The 19,947-nt window shown below is 32.2% G+C and overlaps 2 protein-coding genes across 4 annotated transcripts; both read left to right on the top strand.

Annotated features, from left to right (window-relative positions):
• The first annotated feature begins 223 nt into the window (after positions 1-223).
• LOC113854952 (importin subunit beta-1-like) lies at positions 224-5,139 on the top strand. Of its 3 annotated transcripts, none has more exons than XM_027486312.1 (3): positions 224-358; positions 1,232-3,651; positions 3,754-5,139. In XM_027486312.1, the coding sequence occupies exons 2-3, from the start codon at positions 1,238-1,240 to the stop codon at positions 3,950-3,952; spliced, it is 2,613 nt and encodes an 870-aa protein (XP_027342113.1). In that variant the 5' UTR covers positions 224-358; positions 1,232-1,237; the 3' UTR covers positions 3,953-5,139. The 3 variants fall into 3 exon arrangements, with proteins under 3 accessions (XP_027342113.1, XP_027342111.1, XP_027342112.1); XM_027486310.1 differs by having other exon boundaries at positions 232-352; positions 1,213-3,651; positions 3,754-5,137; XM_027486311.1 differs by having other exon boundaries at positions 256-358; positions 1,238-3,651; positions 3,754-5,137.
• A 2,182-nt stretch (positions 5,140-7,321) lies between these two features.
• On the top strand, positions 7,322-10,383 carry LOC113854633 (beta-amylase 3, chloroplastic-like). Its single transcript, XM_027485761.1, has 4 exons — positions 7,322-7,960; positions 8,583-8,793; positions 8,901-9,014; positions 9,155-10,383. The coding sequence occupies exons 1-4, from the start codon at positions 7,425-7,427 to the stop codon at positions 9,956-9,958; spliced, it is 1,665 nt and encodes a 554-aa protein (XP_027341562.1). The 5' UTR covers positions 7,322-7,424; the 3' UTR covers positions 9,959-10,383.
• The last annotated feature ends 9,564 nt before the right edge of the window (positions 10,384-19,947 follow it).

The raw sequence follows: 19,947 nt of genomic DNA, 5'->3' as shown, positions 1-19,947 counted from the left end.
TGATTTGAATTCCCCACACAGCACACACGCGGGAAGTGTCGCGTGACACCACTCACCCAAGAAAATGAAAATCAAGATTCAGAAACAATTCAAAATAGAGCCGTTGATAAAACAAACGGATGGCAAAGATTAACCCTATTTGAATCAAGGGTGGATATTGGTTCGCGTCTCTCTGGGTGCGTGGTACAGCGAATATAAAATAAAGAGTATTGAACTACCAAAAAAATTTAACATTGGCGTCTCTGCTTTTTCCCACACTCTGCTAGGGTTTCAGAGTCGCCGCGCTTCTCTGAGTTTCTCTTGCTCCAACTCGCTCCTCACTCTTCTCACCATCTCCGATTCCACTCGCTAACTCGATGTGAGTTCTCTCTTCATTGATTTGCTCTACTAATCCCTAATTAAATGCTTTGCTCTGTGTTTTCTGATTACTCCTTCCGCCGCTGATCCGAGGAAGTTATTCAGGGTTCACATTTTTAGTTCATTATACTGATTTTGATTTTTCATTTGTAATCATAATCAGTTAGTGAACTTTCTTTTTTGGATTTTTGTTTGAACCGATTTTATTTAAATGGCAAGTGTATAGAATTAGTGATGCACTGTTTTGTTCGGCCATTGAGGAAATGTGCAAAATGGGTGCAAACCTAACCTCTTGGGTTTTTGATCTGTTGGAGCCCTGCTAACAGTACTTTAGTGTGCTTAAACACATTTTTCTTGAGAAATGCCATGTTCTCCATTTGGGTTATTCGGGCTGTATTCTGTTGCATTTAGGGGGGATAATATACACTTGTTGCCGTATTCTCTTTATATGGTGAGATGGGGTTTAAGAGAGGGTTAAATCAGTTTCTCATCAGTTAAGAACACTGTTTCTACCTATATTGCTATAAAATGGTTTTATAAATAATTTTTGTTTTGTTAAGATAATGTGAAGTTTAGGAGTCATGTTGTGTCTTTTATATGGGTTGCATGGTCATAGCTCACACATGATACTCAATCTATAATACTCAATCTATAATACACAATCTATCATTTATTATTTGTCTCTATCTTGCTGAACCTCACCAGTTTCAAATTTGTTGCAAGCCTTACCATTTTGTGTTAGTTGTTAATTCTGTACCCTTTAAAATTCTGCATTTTTCACTGTGCTATGTTGTCCTATACACTCAAGTATTGGTATGATGAAAAGGTGATGGATTTGGGACTTGAACTTACACCCTTCTGCTCATTTGATTAGTTTCAGATGGCCATGGAGGTTACTCAAATTCTTTTAAATGCGCAAGCAGTGGATGGTTCTGTAAGGAAACAAGCCGAGGAAAACTTAAAACAGTTTCAAGAACAAAATCTTCCCAGTTTTTTGTTTTCTCTTGCTGGGGAATTGGCTAATGATGACAAGCCTGCAGAGTCTCGGAAGCTAGCTGGTTTAATTCTGAAGAATGCTCTGGATGCAAAAGAGCAGCACAGAAAAATAGAATTTGTTCAAAGATGGCTGTCATTGGACCAAACTTTGAAAGCCCAGATTAAAGCATTCTTGTTGCGGACCCTTTCTTCTCCTTCTCCTGATGCTCGATCAACTGCTTCACAAGTTATTGCTAAAGTTGCTGGTATTGAATTGCCTCACAAACAATGGCCTGAATTGATAGGATCTCTCTTGTCTAATGTTCATCAGCTTCCAGCCCCTACTAGACAGGCGACTCTTGAGACCCTTGGGTACATTTGTGAAGAAGTCTCCCCAGATTTGGTAGACCAGGATCATGTAAATAAGATACTCACTGCAGTTGTTCAGGGAATGAATTCTACTGAAGAAAACAATGATGTTAGGCTTGCTGCCATTAGAGCACTGTACAATGCATTGGGTTTTGCTCAGGCTAATTTTTCTAATGATATGGAGCGTGATTACATCATGAGAATTGTTTGTGAGACAACACTTTCTCCTGAATTGAAGATTCGACGAGCTGCATTTGAATGTTTGGTAGCCATTTCTTCAACATACTATGAGAAGTTGGCTCCTTATATCCAAGATATCTTCAACATCACTGCCAAGGCTGTGAAGGAAGATGAGGAACCAGTTGCACTTCAGGCAATAGAGTTCTGGAGTTCAATATGTGATGAAGAAATTGACATATTAGAAGAATATGGAGGCGATTATAGTGGGGATTCAGATATTCCCTGCTTTTACTTTATTAAGCAGGCACTTTCATTTCTTGTCCCCATGCTGTTGGAGACATTGCTAAAACAAGAAGAGGATCAAGATCAGGATGAAGGAGCTTGGAACATTGCCATGGCTGGGGGTACATGCCTAGGATTAGTTGCACGAACAGTTGGTGATGATATTGTGCCTTTGGTTATGCCATTTATTGAAGAGAACATAACCAAACCAGATTGGAGGCAAAGGGAAGCTGCAACTTATGCTTTTGGCTCCATTCTAGAAGGTCCATCCCCTGATAAACTTGTGCCACTTGTGAATATGGCTTTGAACTTCATGCTCAGTGCACTGATGAAAGATCCAAATAATCATGTGAAGGACACTACTGCATGGACACTTGGAAGAATGTTTGAGTTTTTGCATGGATCAGCTTTGGATACTCCCATCATCACTCCAGCAAACTGCCAGCAAATTATTACTGTGTTGCTTCAGAGCATGAAAGATGTGCCAAATGTTGCTGAGAAGGCATGTGGTGCTCTTTATTTTCTTGCCCAAGGTTACGAGGATGCTGGATCAGCGTCTTCACCGCTGACCCCTTTCTTCCAAGAAATTGTGCATGCTCTCCTCACTGTAACCCATAGAGAGGATGCTGGAGAATCTCGCCTTAGAACAGCAGCCTATGAAGCCTTAAATGAAGTAGTTAGGTGTTCTAATGATGAAACAGCTCCAATGGTTGTACAACTTGTACCTCTCATCATGTTGGAGCTTCATCAGACACTTGAGAGCCAGAAGGTCTCATCTGACGAGAGGCAAAATGAGTTACAAGGCCTTCTATGTGGTTGCTTGCAGGTTATCATACAGAAGTTAGGATCATCTGAACCAACAAAATATCATTTCATGCAGTATGCTGACCAAATTATGGGATTGTTTTTAAGAGTGTTTGCTTCTCGAAGTGCAACAGCTCATGAAGAGGCTATGCTTGCCATTGGAGCTTTGGCCTATGCAAGTGGCCCTGATTTTGCTAAATACATGACAGAATTTTACAAGTATTTGGAGATGGGTCTCCAAAATTTTGAGGACTACCAGGTTTGTGCTATCACAGTGGGAGTGGTTGGTGATGTATGCAGAGCCTTGGAGGAGAAAGTACTACCCTACTGTGATGGGATAATGACCCAACTTCTTAAGGATTTATCCAGCAATCAGTTGCATAGGTCTGTGAAGCCTCCTATTTTTTCATGTTTTGGTGACATTGCCTTGGCGATCGGAGAAAACTTTGAAAAGTACTTGTTATATGCAATGCCTATGCTTCAGAGTGCTGCTGAGCTCTCTGCTCATACATCTGGTGCTGATGACGATATGACAGAGTACACAAATTCTTTGAGAAATGGAATCCTAGAGGCATACTCAGGTATCTTCCAAGGGTTTAAAGGTTCCCCAAAGACCCAGCTTCTGATGCCTTATGCTCCTCATGTGCTGCATTTCTTGGATAGTTTGTACATGGAGAAGGACATGTAAGTAAAATTCTTTGTATTTTGATTCTGTCTGCCTGTTAGTTTTACTTCTAAAAATTATATTATTATTTTTAAATTTGTTGCTATCTCTTGTCCTTTTAGGGATGATGTTGTGACTAAGACAGCAATTGGTGTGCTTGGAGATTTAGCCGATACTTTGGGTAGTAATGCTGGCCCCTTGATTCAGCAATCTGTGTCCAGCAAAGACTTCCTCAAAGAGTGTTTATCATCTGATGATCATTTGATTAAGGAATCTGCCGAATGGGCCAAGTTGGCAATCAGTCGAGCAATTTCATTTTGAGGCTATTGCTATTTCATGGGTTCTAGTTCTTGCATACATATCTGCATTTGTTGCGTGGGGGTCTCAACTGCATACCATGAGTCGGAGTCGGGTCATCACCATTTTTGGGCACAGGTGTTTCGGTCCTTTGACTGTCTGCATTTCATGTCAGCAACAAGGAGTCTGCGTTTTCATTTTTATTTTTTTAAATTTATTGTTCTGCATTGCTATGGAGGAAGTCGGTGGGTGATGACCAATCTTCCTGCTAACTTGGCAGAAAAGATGCGGTTTTTACGTACAGGAGAAATAGGGTGAAATGGGGGAGGAGCAAGGAAGGAGATATCCCATGATATCTGCCAATACCGTCTCTGTTGGGTTTGCATGAGTTATTTGAATGTTTTGGTGGTCCAGATATTATGTCCTTTTCTTTTTTACCTTTTACTATTGGCTGTAGAGTGAAACAATCATCTTAGTCCATCCATGTGTTTGGAATAGGTAATGCACAACATATTTTAGTCGTTCCTTGAAATTACTCAAATAATTTTTTGTCTCTTGCATCAAAATTTTTATTATTGAATTATTTTTCTGATCACGAATACATATATCTTCAAATGGTGCATCTATGATTAACGAGCCATGGGGATGTATTAATTAAGTGTGCCTTTGCATTTTTAACGAAGTATGGATGTCATGAAAATATATCATTCATGTTTGCATGATCAGACCCGAGTATGAGCCTGTTTTAATTTTTTTTTTTTGGTTAATAAGACTGTATAGTGCACACCATTTATTGGGGTGTATTAATCGTGCTTCTACGTTTTTTTTTTACGGAAGTTCAAATGTCTTGAAATATACATTTATGCATTATTAGATGAGTGTCAGCATTGGGGCAGCCTCCGGGTCGGTGTCCTGTGAAGCACTCTAAACTCAATTATTCTCAAATTACACCCTTTAATTTTTGCTGCCTGTATTATTTTACTTTGATGGTTTTATTTTATCAAACAAGCTAGAAATGATTGGTTGATAATTGATAAGCAACAAAGCCATTGCCTATTCGGAATACCCCCTGTAATTTTAGCTGCTTGTGTTTTTTGTTGTTTTTTTGTTTCATATTTTTTTGGGGTTGTTTATATATAGTTTTGTATTTTCTTTATGTAATAAGTGAGAAATGGTTTGTTGATAATAGATAAGCAACAATAAAGTTTTGGCAAAAATGTTTCATTTATGTTTTCCATATTTTTCTTTTTCTTTATTTATATTTAGTTGCTATTTTTAATTTGATTTATTTATTTTGTGCAAGATTGTACGTGTAAAGTTTCGATAATTATGTAATTTTAATTAATTAAAAATTAATAAAATATGTATTTTCTTTCTTATTTATTATTTTAATTATTTTTAATAGTCTCTTCTCAATTAGTCAAAAATGCATAATTAATGAGGCTTAATTTGAATACATTTGTAGACAAATTACTTTTAATTTTGTTTCAAATTGTTGACATTGCATCAACCTTTCAATTGTTAAGATTAACTATTTGAATTCTTTCTTTTTTAAAGTTTAAAAGAAATTGCAAAACTCTAACACATTTTTATTATCAAATTTAAAAGAAACTCTTTGAGACAAAAGAATATCATTTTAGATATGTTAATTTTGCCCTGTACAATGTCTCCTTTACGCGAATTTGGATGTTTGGGGGTAAGAAAAACAAGTTACAAGGAAAACATAAATTGGTATAAAATTTTTTGTAATTGTAATAATGGTTCTCTTGTATTGTTGTGCAAATAATTGAATATGATTAAATAAAAAAGTATTTAATTATAAATTGTAAGTTTGATTTTAAAAAAACATGAATTAAATAAATTTTGTAAATTTAGAAATTATCGATAGTCACAAACAAACAATAGAGAAGCATAACACACAAACCTCTATGCAAAACATTGGGCAAGTAGTTTGCTATGACTAAGCTCCTTATCTCATGGTGGTGTATTAATTTTGTAGTACATTGTTGTCTACAGTAAAAAAAATGTTCGAGTCTTATTCAGCATCATTTATTAGTTTAAATGACCTATATTACTAAGAACATTTTAGGAGGATTTGGTAATTCTTTTTTTTTTTTTTATTAAGCAAGAGATTCAACGTTACTTGCAGGGTTAAATAAAAGACAGTTATGTGTGAATTCTAAGATATGGTTTCTTGTGTAAACATTTGTTGTTTGGTGATAATTGTCATTCTTGGTTTGCAATGGCCATAGTGTTTAATCCCAAGATTAACAGCGGTTGAAAGTTGTGTCCAACCTGTAAGAAGAAATGCACAATTTATATCAAATAATGACTGATGAAAAATAGACAAATTAAATTACTTACTCTAATTGGTTGTAAGTTTTATAAATTAAAATTAATAAAAAATAATTTTCTACTGTTCAATGAAATTGTATGATTTTACTTAATAGAAATAATAATAATAATACGAGAATAAAATATGTATAGACTTTGACTAACTCTGCTTAGTTGAATAAAAGTATTTTAATACACAATCTAAAATAAGTTTAAAAATAATTTTTTTATCTTTGCATAAAATTAATTTTTTATTTGATTCTTATGAAAACCGTTTATCAACAGGTCTTTAATCATTTTAAAAAAAATATTTTAATTATTAAGGGACACTATATAACAATGGTATTTTATAAGATATGTTTAATCTTTTATATATATATATATATATATTATTGTGGTTCTTATATTATAATACAATTTTTTTATTTTAACTCTTATAATAAAAATATTGTTATGTTCAGAGAGTAAAATTAAAAAAAGATGTTATAAATAGAAAATAAAAAAATAGAAATAAAGACTATTTTATTTTTTTTAATAAATGGAGCTTAACAGTAAAAAAATAATCTTATTTGAAAAGTTTTTAAAAAATTTATTTATAATCTTTTTATAGGAATCAAAGAAAATTTTTTTTCTATAGATATGAAAAATTTATAAACCTTTGAAGTAACCTTATTTAGTTATTGAACTTTAAACATATATTCTCTTTTTATATTAAATGTATATTTTTCTTTTATACTTTATAAGTATATTATCTTAATTTATATTATATTCATTTTAAATTATTTTTTCTTTTTTTTTATGAGGTTTTAAGTTTGAAATCTTATTATTATAAATATTGTATTAAAAAAAACCATGCCCTGTAATGACAACTTGCCTAATTTTTAAAAAGAAAAACCAAGAAAAAAAAGTCTTTAAAGGAGTAAAAAATAATATAAAATGAGTAAAAGGATTATTCTTTATTTATTTATTCCAAGCAGGAAGAACAAGAAGAAAGCCAATTTGTGAAAAAGAAAAAGTGAAAAATGGTATATAATCTCTCCTCCACAACCTGGGCGAAGTACAGTGTAGTATGCATTCTTCACCTCACTGTGCTCACTCTCTATGTGACCACACTCACACACTCTTCTCTTTCAAACCCTAATAACTCTGCAACACCCAATTCATGGCCATCCTATGTCAATCAACCGTTACTTTCTCGCTTTCCTTCATCTCTACTCGGAACGATTTTACTGGCTTCACTCGTTTCCCCTGCTGCGTCACCTTCCGAAGAAACCAAACTCGCTCTTCAACTCGTCTCCCAGTGTTGTCCCGTCTCAACTCGTCCAAATCCTCCGATGCCGGCGGTTCTGTCTCGCCGGACAACGGGGACGTTGCCTATGAGCTCCACCACGATTTTTCGCTGCAGCGGCGGAGGCGTGGATCACCAGTGTTTGTGACGCTGCCGGTGAATTCGGTTAGCCGAGAGGGCCTGGTTACAAGGCCTAAAGCGATGATGTTTTCACTCAGGGCGCTAGCTATGGCTGGTGTAGAAGGTGTGGTTATTGAGATGTGGTGGGGGTTGGTTGAGAAGAATGAGCCTAGGGTTTATGATTGGAGAGGGTATAAAGAACTCGTCATGATGGCGTGTATGTGTGGCCTTAAGGTTCGTGCTGTTCTTGCTTTTCATCAGTACGGTACCGGACCTGATGATCCTAACTGGTATGTGGTAATTGGCTTCCTCAATTGCCATTTTCGTTTGCTATCATGAAATTTTCGTTTTTGGTTAAATTACTCAGTTTGGGCCTTAGTTAAGAAGTTGTATTCACTTGGACCCAAATCTTTGTGATATAAGTGTTAATTAGGTTTTTATTGCACCGCTAAATTCGATTATAACACGGTTCGAGTATATGTTGCTCATTTAGGTGCCGTTTATTGCCAATTGTTGGACCTCTTCTGTGGCCTGTGGTTGACGTATCTTTGGTTCGAAGGTTCATGGTTTCAACTTTGAAATAAATAAAAAGATCAAGTAGGTTACTAAGTTCATGGTTTCAACTTTCAATAAATAATGCAAAAAGAGAAGGTTTGTTTTAGGTAGACCAACATAAAACTCTTCAGTAGTATTTAGAGTTCAATGACATTGGTTGATCCATGTAGTGCAATAGTGTGTGGTAAAATGATAATTCTAGCCTGTGATTTTTTTATTCAATATTGTATGGACATTTTACCTGGGTAATCTTGAGCTAAGTAATTTGGTTTATTTTGAATTATTACTATTTTTGTAGGTAGCTATTGTTTCCTAGTCATAAGCCTCATACTCTGGAAGTTTGTCCCCCTTGTGTAGGATACCACTTCCTCTATGGGTGCTTGATGAGATACATAGAGATCCAGAGTTAGCATATTGTGACAGGTTTGGAAGAAGAAATACTGAATACATTTCCCTTGGATGTGATAGTCTTCCTGTTCTACGGGGACGCTCTCCTATTCAAGCATATGCAGATCTTATGAGGGACTTTAGAGACACTTTCAGGCCTTCTCTTGGTGTTATCATTACAGTAAGGTTCTATGATGATTTTGGGATGTTACAGTCCAATGAAGATTCTAATTGCCAGCTGTTATTATCACATATTCATTATAATTTGTGTAACTGTTATTTTTGCAGGGTGTACAGATTGGCATGGGTCCCAGTGGTGAACTAAGATATCCTTCATTCTCTTCCCAGAAGCCAAATTTGGCTTGGCCTCCTGAACTTGGAGAGTTTCAGTGCTATGATAAGGTAGGTTAGGTATTCAGCTTTAGCCAGTAGTTTGTATGTGGTGTTATGGGAGACTTGCAATAACCAATTTACATATTTCATGGTGTTCAATGATTAGTATTATGTTTAATTTTCATCTTCTCTTGTTTGCCACCTGCCAGTATATGCTTGCTTCTCTAAATGCCTCTGCAAGAAATATTGGAAAGCGTGAATGGGGAAATGGTGGTCCATTTGGTACTGGAAGTTTGATGCAAAATCCTGAGCGTACTGATTTTTTCAGAAATGATGGTGGCTCTTGGAACACATCATACGGTAAATTTTTCCTTGATTGGTATTCAGATATGCTGCTGCTGCATGGGGAAAGAATTTGCAGAGAAGCTGAAACTATATTTAGGGGTACAGAAGTCCGTATATCTGCAAAATTAGCTGCCATTCACTGGCACTTTGCCATCCAATCCCATCCATCAGAGTTAACAGCGGGCTACTATAATACTTATATTAGGGATGGATACTTACCCATCGCTCGCATGTTTAGCAAGTATGGATTCTCAATGTGTTGCTCTTGTTTTGAGATGGAAGATGCAGTTATGAAGAAGATCAATCCAGATGGTAGCCCTGAAGGTTTTCTTAGACAGCTTTTACTGGCTGCTAGGTTGTGTGACATATCACTTGAAGGTCAAAATTTTTCAACCAATTTGGATGATGGTGCATTCACCCAGGTGCTGAAGATGTCGAATTTTTACTCAAATGGGATCGAGAGGCGCCCTTTCTCATTCAACTTTGTAAGGATGGACAAAAGATTGTTTGAATCCCGAAATTGGGATCGGTTTACTCGTTTTGTGAGGCAGATGTCTACTGGAAGCATTTTTCGAGCCAGAATAAATTCTCTTGGTGACATACGGTTGAAGACCGCACCAGTGGCAGCAGAAGTGGGACTGTTGTATCAGCTATATCAGCACTCTTGAAACTAGTATTGGCCTTTGTTCCTTAGGCATGTTTAACAATACTTCCATCGTTGCGAGAAAATCTGTTGACCTCTGGTCTAGTGTTGTGAAATGTGTAGTAACTGTTGATTCTTCGCATGATTCTTTTATTGCTTTTCAGCAACACGTTACTTCTCCAAGGTACCACATTACATTGCCTTCCAGATTTTTTTATATGGGTGGCATGTTGTACCTGTATTTCGAGTAGAAAGAGAACAATGCTGAAACCAGTTACTGTTGGGATCTTAGTTCTTCACAGCCTTCTCTTTTTAGATCTTTTATTCTGTTGAGGTTTTATATAGTTTGTCGTAGATATCTTGAGAGCAAATTGCTTGTTCTGATTTCAAACTCGTGTACATTTACCATCAATCTTATTACATTTCATCTTGGTGTTGAGAAATTATTTGAATAGCCACGACTTCTGTACCTTGAATTTTCTCTTAAAAATGTGTCAAGTGTGTATTTGATGCGCATTAGGGGTCAAGATAAATAGAAAAAAAAATAGCGTAACGTAGCTTTTTGTTTTGTTTGATGTTTGGTGATCAATACAAAACGTGAGGTGTTTGTGATCTGGTTTAGATTCATTTAAATATAATATCAAATTCATATTGATATAATTTGATCAAAAGCAAAATTACATTAAATTAGATAAATCGGTTTTTTATATTTTATTTTAGTTAAAAATGGTGAAGATATAAAACATTTATTTTATAAAAAAGTGTGACATAAAAATAACTTTAAATTGATATTTAATAACAAATTTTGAGACTAAACATAAAAAAATTAGTAAGCTATATAATTTTATAAACATATATAAACAATGAGATATCTTTTATTTATATATATAAAATTACATATACACAGGTTTAGTTTGAATTAAATATGTTTTTAAAATTAAACTGAAAATTGAGTTTAATAATAAAAATTTGATTTTTACAATTTTAGCGGGATGCATGGGGTTGCGCTGGGTACAAGGCCGATGAGGCTTGTTAGTTGTTTTCTATTGGGGTCAACCGGGGTTTGTCCCATTTGTTGAATTTTTTTAACTTTCAGGTGATGTATATGAGACAAGCAGTTGTTTCTAGGTTAGTTTTACACTTTTACCAAATAATCGGACTTTTGTCTTGTATTTTATTTGGTTTTGTTTCATATTTCTTAAATTCATCCTTAAAAAAATATTTATTTAGTTTCCTGTCTAATCTTTCAATTTCTTAGGAACTTTTCAAGTCCACAGATTTAGGTCACCGTAACCCGCAAGTTACTTTTTATTGTTTATGTCAGACATTGGAAATACACTTCCCACTTCTATAGCTTAACCAAACATAAAAAGACAAGAATCCAGACCATAAAATTATAAAATAACACGATCTTGTTTTAAATTAATATTTGATTTCGTAACCAATGGCTTTTGTAGTACTATAGTACAAATGGGACATCAAAAAATATCGTTATATGCATTCAATCAAGCTACTGCTCGTCATTTAATTCACATTAAAGTTGTCCTGTCACAAAGTTTAAGAAATTACTATATGATACATTTCTCTTTGGCTAATACATTCTAGGCTGGATTGTGTTGCTTAGAAACGAGAAGATAAAATATCTTCACTCTATTTTTTCAGATCTTAATATGACAATAGCAGGAAAAAAAAAAGAGAAAATAATATTTTAAAAAATGTAATGATAATTTTAAAAATAAAATTATAATTAATTAAGTGTATATATATATATATATGTATTAAGTAAAATATATTTTGTCTTTAAATATGATTAATTTTTTTACTATTTAATTTTTTGATTTGCTATTAATTTTAATTTTTTTATAAATTATTTTTATTATTACTTATTAAGAGTCAACAAAATAGATCTCCTCAACCAAATTAGCTCGAACTTATTTTAAATATGATTTTTACGAGTTTAAATTAAATTTACACTACTAAAGTTTATCACTCATCATATGTCAATCTAAATAGGTTCAATAACATATTTTGTCTACTTTAATTTTTAATAAAGTGACATATATTTAAATATATCGTATTACATGTCACTCAGAATAGTCACTCAATACCAAGAATTATTTGTAAAATTAAAAAAAAAATTGGATATCAAAACTAACCAAAAAAATTTATAATAGAGTAGAACTAAATTTAGTTATATTTACAAAAAATTAAAACATATTTTAAAAGAGAGGCTAATCTTATTTAAATTTAAGGATGCGTTGTTTTACTTGGAAAGGAGAGGAGTTAAATTATCACAACTCAATTTTCTAAAAGATCGTAGTATGATATAACTTATTTTTACAGTAATCAAATTTAGGGTCTCAACGATTTTTCTTTCACTTAATGAATTTAATGATGTGAATTGAATCAACTATACGAATTTCAGTAACCATAAAAATACGTAAAATAGAAAAGAGGAAGCTAAAATTTCAGCGATCCATGGTGGAGTAGAGTGCATGTGTGTGTGTGTGTGTGTTCTCAAAAGCCATCGTTTTTGTTGATCCATCAGTGTTGATTTAAATTTTCAGCGAACCTAATTCAACGCAACAATTATGCTCTCTTTGAAATTAAAAGCATACTCATTATCTCGTGAAAATATTGCATAACTCTGCATGAAAAAAGCATTATTAATTCTGGTAAGTTTCAGCCACAGAGGGAACTGTCACATGTGTAGTCAACTTTTCTTTTTCTTAGACGTTCCTATTGAACGGTTTTAGATATATCTCCAATATTTGGTACTAAATGGTGCGTGACACCGCATTTCGAGCATCAAATGATTCTTCATATTGACTTCAAGATAAGTTAGTCGCTACAAGACGCGTTTTTGTTGACGTTGATAATAATAATACACTTTAATTTCTCTCCTTACAATACACTTATTTATCCTTCGTTTCTTTCTCATTTAGCATCATTGATATGTTAAATTGATGCTCTCGATTACTTGCACCTACAAGGGTTCAGCCAGAAATTTCAGATCATTTACTTCTTTTCTCCAATTATGGAAAATGCTGCCCTGCATAATTAGCAGGTCAAACTAAATGAAACATGCTTAGGCCTTTTAAGACATGAGCTTCACTCGTTAAATTAAAAATAAAATTTCTGTAATTTTTATTAATAATAAAGAATAATTGAAAAGAATGTTTAATTATATCTTACAATATTTATCAAGCCGCTTATAAATAACCTATATCTTATCAGACTTTCAACTATAGTTAGATGAGTAATTCTAAAATACTCCCTTTATTTGTAAAAAGTAATACAATATTTTTCAATAAGTAAAGAAAAAAAATTTGAACCGTTGATATTTGTAGATATAAAATGAATGGCTAAGATTTATCAGTGAAAAAGTTAAAAATCAAGAGGAATAGATGACTACATTGAGTAATAAAAGGTTAATAAAAGGTAAATAAGTAAATTGTTACTTCTTTTTTATTTCTTTCCTCTTCATTTCTACAACAACTCCTCCATTTTCATCTCTCTCGTTTCCTCTCAACCTTCTATATTCCTAGATTTTTTTAATCTAAACTTTAAAATTTGTTGAATAAAATTAACTAAAGTGAGATTTCTTTTCTGTGACTTCATAATTCCCTTTGAATTACATGCACTGCCTTATCAATCTGGAATCCAATGAGCTATGGCTGGAAGAACATGAAACGTGATTAAAAAAAATAAAATTTGAGAAAATATAATTAAAAACATTCAACAGAAACAAAGCCTACACTTCTTTAATTGTTTAACCGAACAAATCAAAACTTCACAGGTAAGATAACCGCTTCTTACAACGCTTGTTTCGCGCTTTCTACCAAGTCGTTCCACTTCACATTCAAAAATTTTCAAATAAACACTCAACACTATCTACATCAGCTCTCTGTAACCAACCGCTATTAAATCTATGCTTTCTTATTTTTTAAACTTTTACATCAGTCATTACCAACACTAGATGTAAATATGATTTTATTAAAATGTTTCAACTTTCTACATTAGTTCTTTCTAAAGAATTAATGTAAAAATTTATTTTTTTACGCAGCTATTTCAACATCGATTCTCATAAAACTGATATAGAATATATTTTTTTTAAAGAAAACACAACTTTCTAACTTTTTACATGGGTTTTATGGAGAGAACTGATGTAGAAAATTATTTTTTTCATACAATTACTTTAACATTGGTTCTCTCTAAAACTGATGTCGTAATTTTAAAAAAGAAACATAACTTTCTATAGGGAATTATTTTAATTCAACCATCTCCTTTCCTTTTTAATTTGTCTACTTTCATTTTTTATTTTGAATACCGACTAATTACATAATATTTCCGTTTGTTCTTTTTATATTTTTCTCTTTCTTTTGTGTAACTTAGTAATAATATAATAACAGATTCCATAAATCTATGAATATTTCCAACCAAATCAAATAATTCATTTATCTTATTATTAATAAAAAAATTTGTATATAGCTAGAACGTCTAGAAAGAACAGATGTAGAAATTTTTTTTTTTGTGTAGCTACTTCTACATTAGTTCTCTCTAGAGAACCAATGTAAAAAGTAGCAAAAATTTTTGAATGTCATTATTTTTAACGTCATATATGAAGGTGTGTATAAGCTTTGATTGTTTGCTTCGCTGTTGTTCCAATATGTTAATAAACATAATAGCGACTTGATACCCATAAAATCAACGATTCACAATATTTAATAGTTTTTGCAAAATTTATTTTTACCTTATTTTTTATAAGAAAAAAAGGAGAATTTTAGAATCACCCTGTTTAGATACTTTTAACATATCATTCACTGGTCCGTTTTGAGTCCTTCTTCTGAAGCAACTCCCATTGACTTGACTTTTACTTAATTCATCCTCCTCTCCTGACTTTCTGTTTTATTCATTAGTATTTTTTTTAAGTAAACTTCCATTTTTAAAGTTAACGATTAAAATAAAAGTCTTGCAAGATCAAGAAATAAAGAAATTAAACTGATACATACAATGTTCAAGACTAAGATAAAAGATTATTCCTTTTGTTATTTCCTTGAAATTTCTCGGCTGAGAAGCCAACTTTGCCCGTAGCCACAAAGTGTGGCACTTCTAAAGTTAATATTGAGAAGGAAAATATTACATCCACACCCACATTTTGGGGGTTACTTAAGTGGAAGAAGAGAGAGGGGTTAAAAAAATGATTAAAAAAAAGGAGAAAAAGATAAAAAGAAAAAAAATGAAAATGATTATACAAATAAAATAGTTGTATTGAAAAATCATGTGGGGAGTGAACTAATAAAGCCACTACTCAATAGAAAAGCTAGCATGAAAACTACACATCATAATTGAGCACCGAGAAGTTGGTTGACTATCCATCTTCGAACGGGATTACTTATTACTTATCAGTAACTAAAATTTAGATGGGATATATAATATTGTTTAAGTGATTGATACAATACAATGGTCAAGAACCAAGAAAGGAAAAGCAGAATAACGTAGGTGGCTAGTGCAACACAGACGTCAAGTGCTAATTTGTGAGTTGATTTGGGTAAGAGTGGTTTTGTTTTAAATTTTTTCAGGTCCAATGCAACTAAAGTTAGCTAGCTATAGAGTTGACTTTGCCCACATGCCAATATGTTCAACTTTATTCGTTCCAGTTGAATGCATCATATGACATGCCACATCCCACATGTATCCTGTGATAACTTTTACTCCCTTCAAGGTGGATACAAGCCCAATTTCCCCATTCTAACCTCCTTTAAAAAGAAAAAAGAAAAAAAAAAGAGAGAGAAAAAAGATTCATGCATCTATTTTAATTCATTCCTCATTGCCATGCCTGTACGTACTATAAAAGGATATTCCCCCTTCCTTTCAATTTCGGACATCGTTCAAACGCTATAGCCAACTTTATGGATCCGAAGCTCAGAATTTCTATTATGATCTTCCTTTTGTTCTTTGTTGAACTGTATACAGGTAAGTAGCTGGATTCTCGGGATATATATATTTTAAATAAAGTACATACATGCATGCTAACAAAAAATGATAACTAAACCAAATTCGTTTCTTTGAATCTCTTATAGCTAGAGTCAGCAGCTTGAGGATTAAAGTGGATGTAGTAAAATCACCATCCAAGGTAAACTCAGAATATATACTCAAGCTTAGAAATTCTTAAATTCATCTTATACACACATATTTCAATCTATATGTCCTGTATATAACTACAAAAGTCTTAATATATTACACGGAGGACCACTGATTTACGTGGCTAAAATGGATACAAAAATAAGTGATGAATGGTTGTTTGTGTGATTTATGTGAATCTAACACTATTGAAACACCCTTTTGTTGAAGGTCTCTTTTCGGATGAAGGGAAGACAGCTTATGAGAGTTGATACTGATGACTACAAAGAATATGGTGCTAATCCCCGGAATGATCAAGGGAAAACGAAGCCACACGGTTGAAGTAATTGTTGTGCTGCGTTACTTGTAATATGTAATATATTATATATGATATATTTTAATGAAATAAATAATTCAAGCCAGCTCACTGCTTATAGCTGAAAAGCTGTAGAAATATAAGAAAAGATATATAAGATTTATACGTGTTTCTGTAATAATGTTAAAATGAAGTGCTGAAGACCGACAAGAAAGTTTTTGTGTCTGGAGAATTTTACGAAATTATATGTTGCTATTCCTGTCTCTTCCTTCTTTTCCCCTCAAATTTTTGTTTGTAAATCACTAACTTCATATTGGTTTCAAAGCGTCATATATATGCTGCATCACTAATAAATAATATAATAGAAGGCATTTGTTGTGATGAGATTCGACATTTGGTTGTAGGGTCAAATGACATGCTGAAAAGTATTTTTTAAGATGAGTGTAATTATTGACATAATTTATTAATATATGTTTAATAGTGATTAGAGTGGTAGATAATACTTAACTAATAATTTACCCTGTACTTCATTTGTAGTTGCCTTTTCTTGATGAACCAAATGATGATGGGTATAGAATTGGCGCAAAGATAGGAAGTCAACTTCATGGCAAGTGCCGTGGTTTCAGTGATGTGACCCTCAACGTTCCACGTCTCAATTCTGTGTTTTGATCATTATATATACGCTTTACGATTTTCATTACTAATTGATATTATAAATAGATTAATGAAAAAGTAAATTTGACTTATATGTATCTGGGAGTTGATATGTAAAAATCAATAAATATTACGTCTCAATATTCTGGTTTTGATAGATTTTTACTTAATGGATTGCCAATTTTTTCGTGCGGCTGAGCCTTGTATCCTGTATTATCGAATAGTAAAATTTAACTCGTTATATTTAATGTGAAAGTTCAATTAGCTAACAACTAATAAATGTATTTGAACACGAAATATATCTTAAAAGTTTCTGTCTTCCTCACATTTATCATGAATCAGCTAATTAGAATGGCTGTTGAATTAATGTTACTGTAAAAGCATATGGAATATGTTTTAATTAAAAGCGCTGCCATTTAGGAGGGAGTTTAATTATTTAAATGAAGTTAAAGGTGAATATGAACTGCCACATAATAACAGACTAGCATAAATATTAGGAAAGAAAGAGTAAGAATTCACAAAGATCCTAAGTTTATGTTTTCTTGGTGAACAATTTTAAATTGTAGCAGCGATCTTTCAATTTATATAAAAAAGTGGTCAAGAGTATGAACTAATCCACTGCCTTTGATTTCATAGTGAATACGACTAAACTTTTACTCATTGCTCTGTTAGTGCTAGTGCTACTTCTCTTCTCTCTCTTTATGTATGTATCACCACTTAAGATCTGCAACCTAGCAATAAATAGCATTTATGCATAGCAATCCAAATGGAAGCTGAGAAAGTGTTTTTGCTTTCTCTACCTGCTTAATCCATGAAAATGTTCGCAAACCAGAATGTAAAATCAGATATAATTTGAAAAAACTTATCAATAAGTTTTTATTAAAGTGAAAGATTAAGTAGTGAAATAAAACACACACTTCTCATGATTTAAAATTAATTTATATATTTTTTTAATTTTTTAAGAGGCTTTATCATTTAAATTATGGTTTATGTTAATATTTATGGCAGGTGATCCAACGCACTAAAATAGTAGTACCTGTTTCTCACCAATCTTCTATAATAGATATTCTTTGATCTTAGTAAACAGTCCAACCTAAGAAGTTTAGCTGCAATGATATCATTAGTTGAACGACAACAATTGCTGTTTCTTTGCCTTTTAATTCACAGCTGATTACTGTGTATAAGGATCAAACGCACTAATTAAAGCAGCATGCTAAACCAATTAACCATAAAGTCAAGGGAAGATGCCTAACATGTCTTAATTGGCCCTCTGCAGTTATGCACTAGAGGGAACAAAAAGGAGAAATTTAAAAAAATAAATATATGAGATGGTAGACAAAAATCCAATTGCTAAGTGCCACCAAATAATGTGTATATAACCACCACATTTTTATTTAGGAGGTAGATGTTAGATTTGAATCAGTAGTATTTAATTATTAAAATATTGTTGGATTATTCAATATTTAATAATATTGATAATGAAAATTGATATATTATTTCACCTGTTTCTAATTTTTGTTGGGTTAATGTATCTATTTCTAATTTAGACTCTCATAAAATAAAAGTTTTATTAAAAAATATGATAAAATGATAAAATAAATTATTATATTCTATTAATTCAACAAATGTTAGAAATGAAATGATAATATCTTAACTTATTCACGAAATGTTCTTAAATAGAGATTACGAGGATTGGAGGAAGCAAAAATTAATATGAATGCATGATCCACCAACACAGCACAAGGCAGGGTTACTGGCACGAAAATAAATGGTCAATTAATAGTTTCACCTCCTTCATGTAAATTTGTCAGACCCATATACGGGCAGGACCATTGCAATGGCGTTTGAATTAATGTATTTGATGGATAAACTTTAGGAATAGCATATAATCTTCTTTCTTTCTGAATTCATAAATCAAAAGGCACGTTTAGTCAGAATTTAATGTTTTAAAAAATTTAAATGATAAAAGGAAAAAATTAGAGTACAGGTAAAAATGAATTGTTGTATCATATATAAAATGAATTTGAATATTTTCATTAAAAAACTACGTATCAGTCTGTCAATATGAAAATGAAAGTGAAACAAAATATAAAAATATCATTTTTAAAGAATCAACAAAGCTTACTAATTTCTATGAAGTGTTTTTTTAATAAATTAAAAAAAATTATACATAAGATTTCATATTTACAAGCATCCTTCTGCAATAATAACTTCAAAATCCTGGAATATTCTATATCAAGTTAAGAGTTGAATTGGATAAGCGTTTCAGATAGCAAGCAAACTTCATTCTACTCCTAATGAAACTGACTTTATTCTTAAAAAGTTAATAATCAATTAGAAATCTATTTCATTCCCATTACCAAAAACCAATTTCCATTTCAATATATTTTCTTCGAGGGAAAAATGGAGAGACAATTACACGAAGATCTACTTTACCAGCGATTATGATTCTAATAATTGAATTCTTTTAAGTTGAATACCACTTTAAAAATAATATAAAAGATAATTACATATATTAAACACATAAAATGTAAATTCTTATATTTAAAAGTCTTGTTAAGACATTGACTAAAACGACTAAATGATATTTTATTTAAAATGGTATTAAAGTACATTAAAAATCCCATAAATATGTACTCCTAGATTTTTTAACAAGATGCTTTTAACTCTTAATTTCTGTAAGCAAAAGCAATGTAAATATTAGCATTTTTTATGTTGCTAAATTTGTGTGAGATCCACCTCGATCTAATACATGACCAAAAGCTGCAAAACAAATGTAATCCATGCATACGATTCGAGAGTGGTACTAGTTTGCAGTAAACTGAAGATTAAAGTGAGTGAAAAAAGCTTGGATTTAGCGGATTAATAAAAACGAAAGGATCATCATAGTTTAAAAAAAGAAATCAAAGTGAATATTAAGA

This window comes from Abrus precatorius, unplaced genomic scaffold (assembly GCF_003935025.1).
Source record: "Abrus precatorius isolate BTA unplaced genomic scaffold, Abrus_2018 Scaffold11, whole genome shotgun sequence".
In the NCBI taxonomy this organism is placed as follows: domain Eukaryota; kingdom Viridiplantae; phylum Streptophyta; class Magnoliopsida; order Fabales; family Fabaceae; genus Abrus; species Abrus precatorius.
The sequence above is the reverse complement of the archived record's forward strand: the minus strand, read 5'-3'. Positions and strand labels throughout refer to the sequence as shown.

Excerpts from the sequence above, each read along its gene's own strand:
- LOC113854633 (XM_027485761.1), top strand. The coding sequence starts at position 7,425 with ATGGCCATCCTATGTCAATCAACCGTTACTTTCTCGCTTTCCTTCATC. Across the intron at positions 8,794-8,900 it reads CTCTTGGTGTTATCATTACA|GGTGTACAGATTGGCATGGG; the intron begins GTAAGGTTCTAT and ends TTATTTTTGCAG. Across the intron at positions 9,015-9,154 it reads AGTTTCAGTGCTATGATAAG|TATATGCTTGCTTCTCTAAA; the intron begins GTAGGTTAGGTA and ends GCCACCTGCCAG.
- LOC113854952 (XM_027486312.1), top strand. The coding sequence starts at position 1,238 with ATGGCCATGGAGGTTACTCAAATTCTTTTAAATGCGCAAGCAGTGGAT. Across the intron at positions 3,652-3,753 it reads TTGTACATGGAGAAGGACAT|GGATGATGTTGTGACTAAGA; the intron begins GTAAGTAAAATT and ends TTGTCCTTTTAG.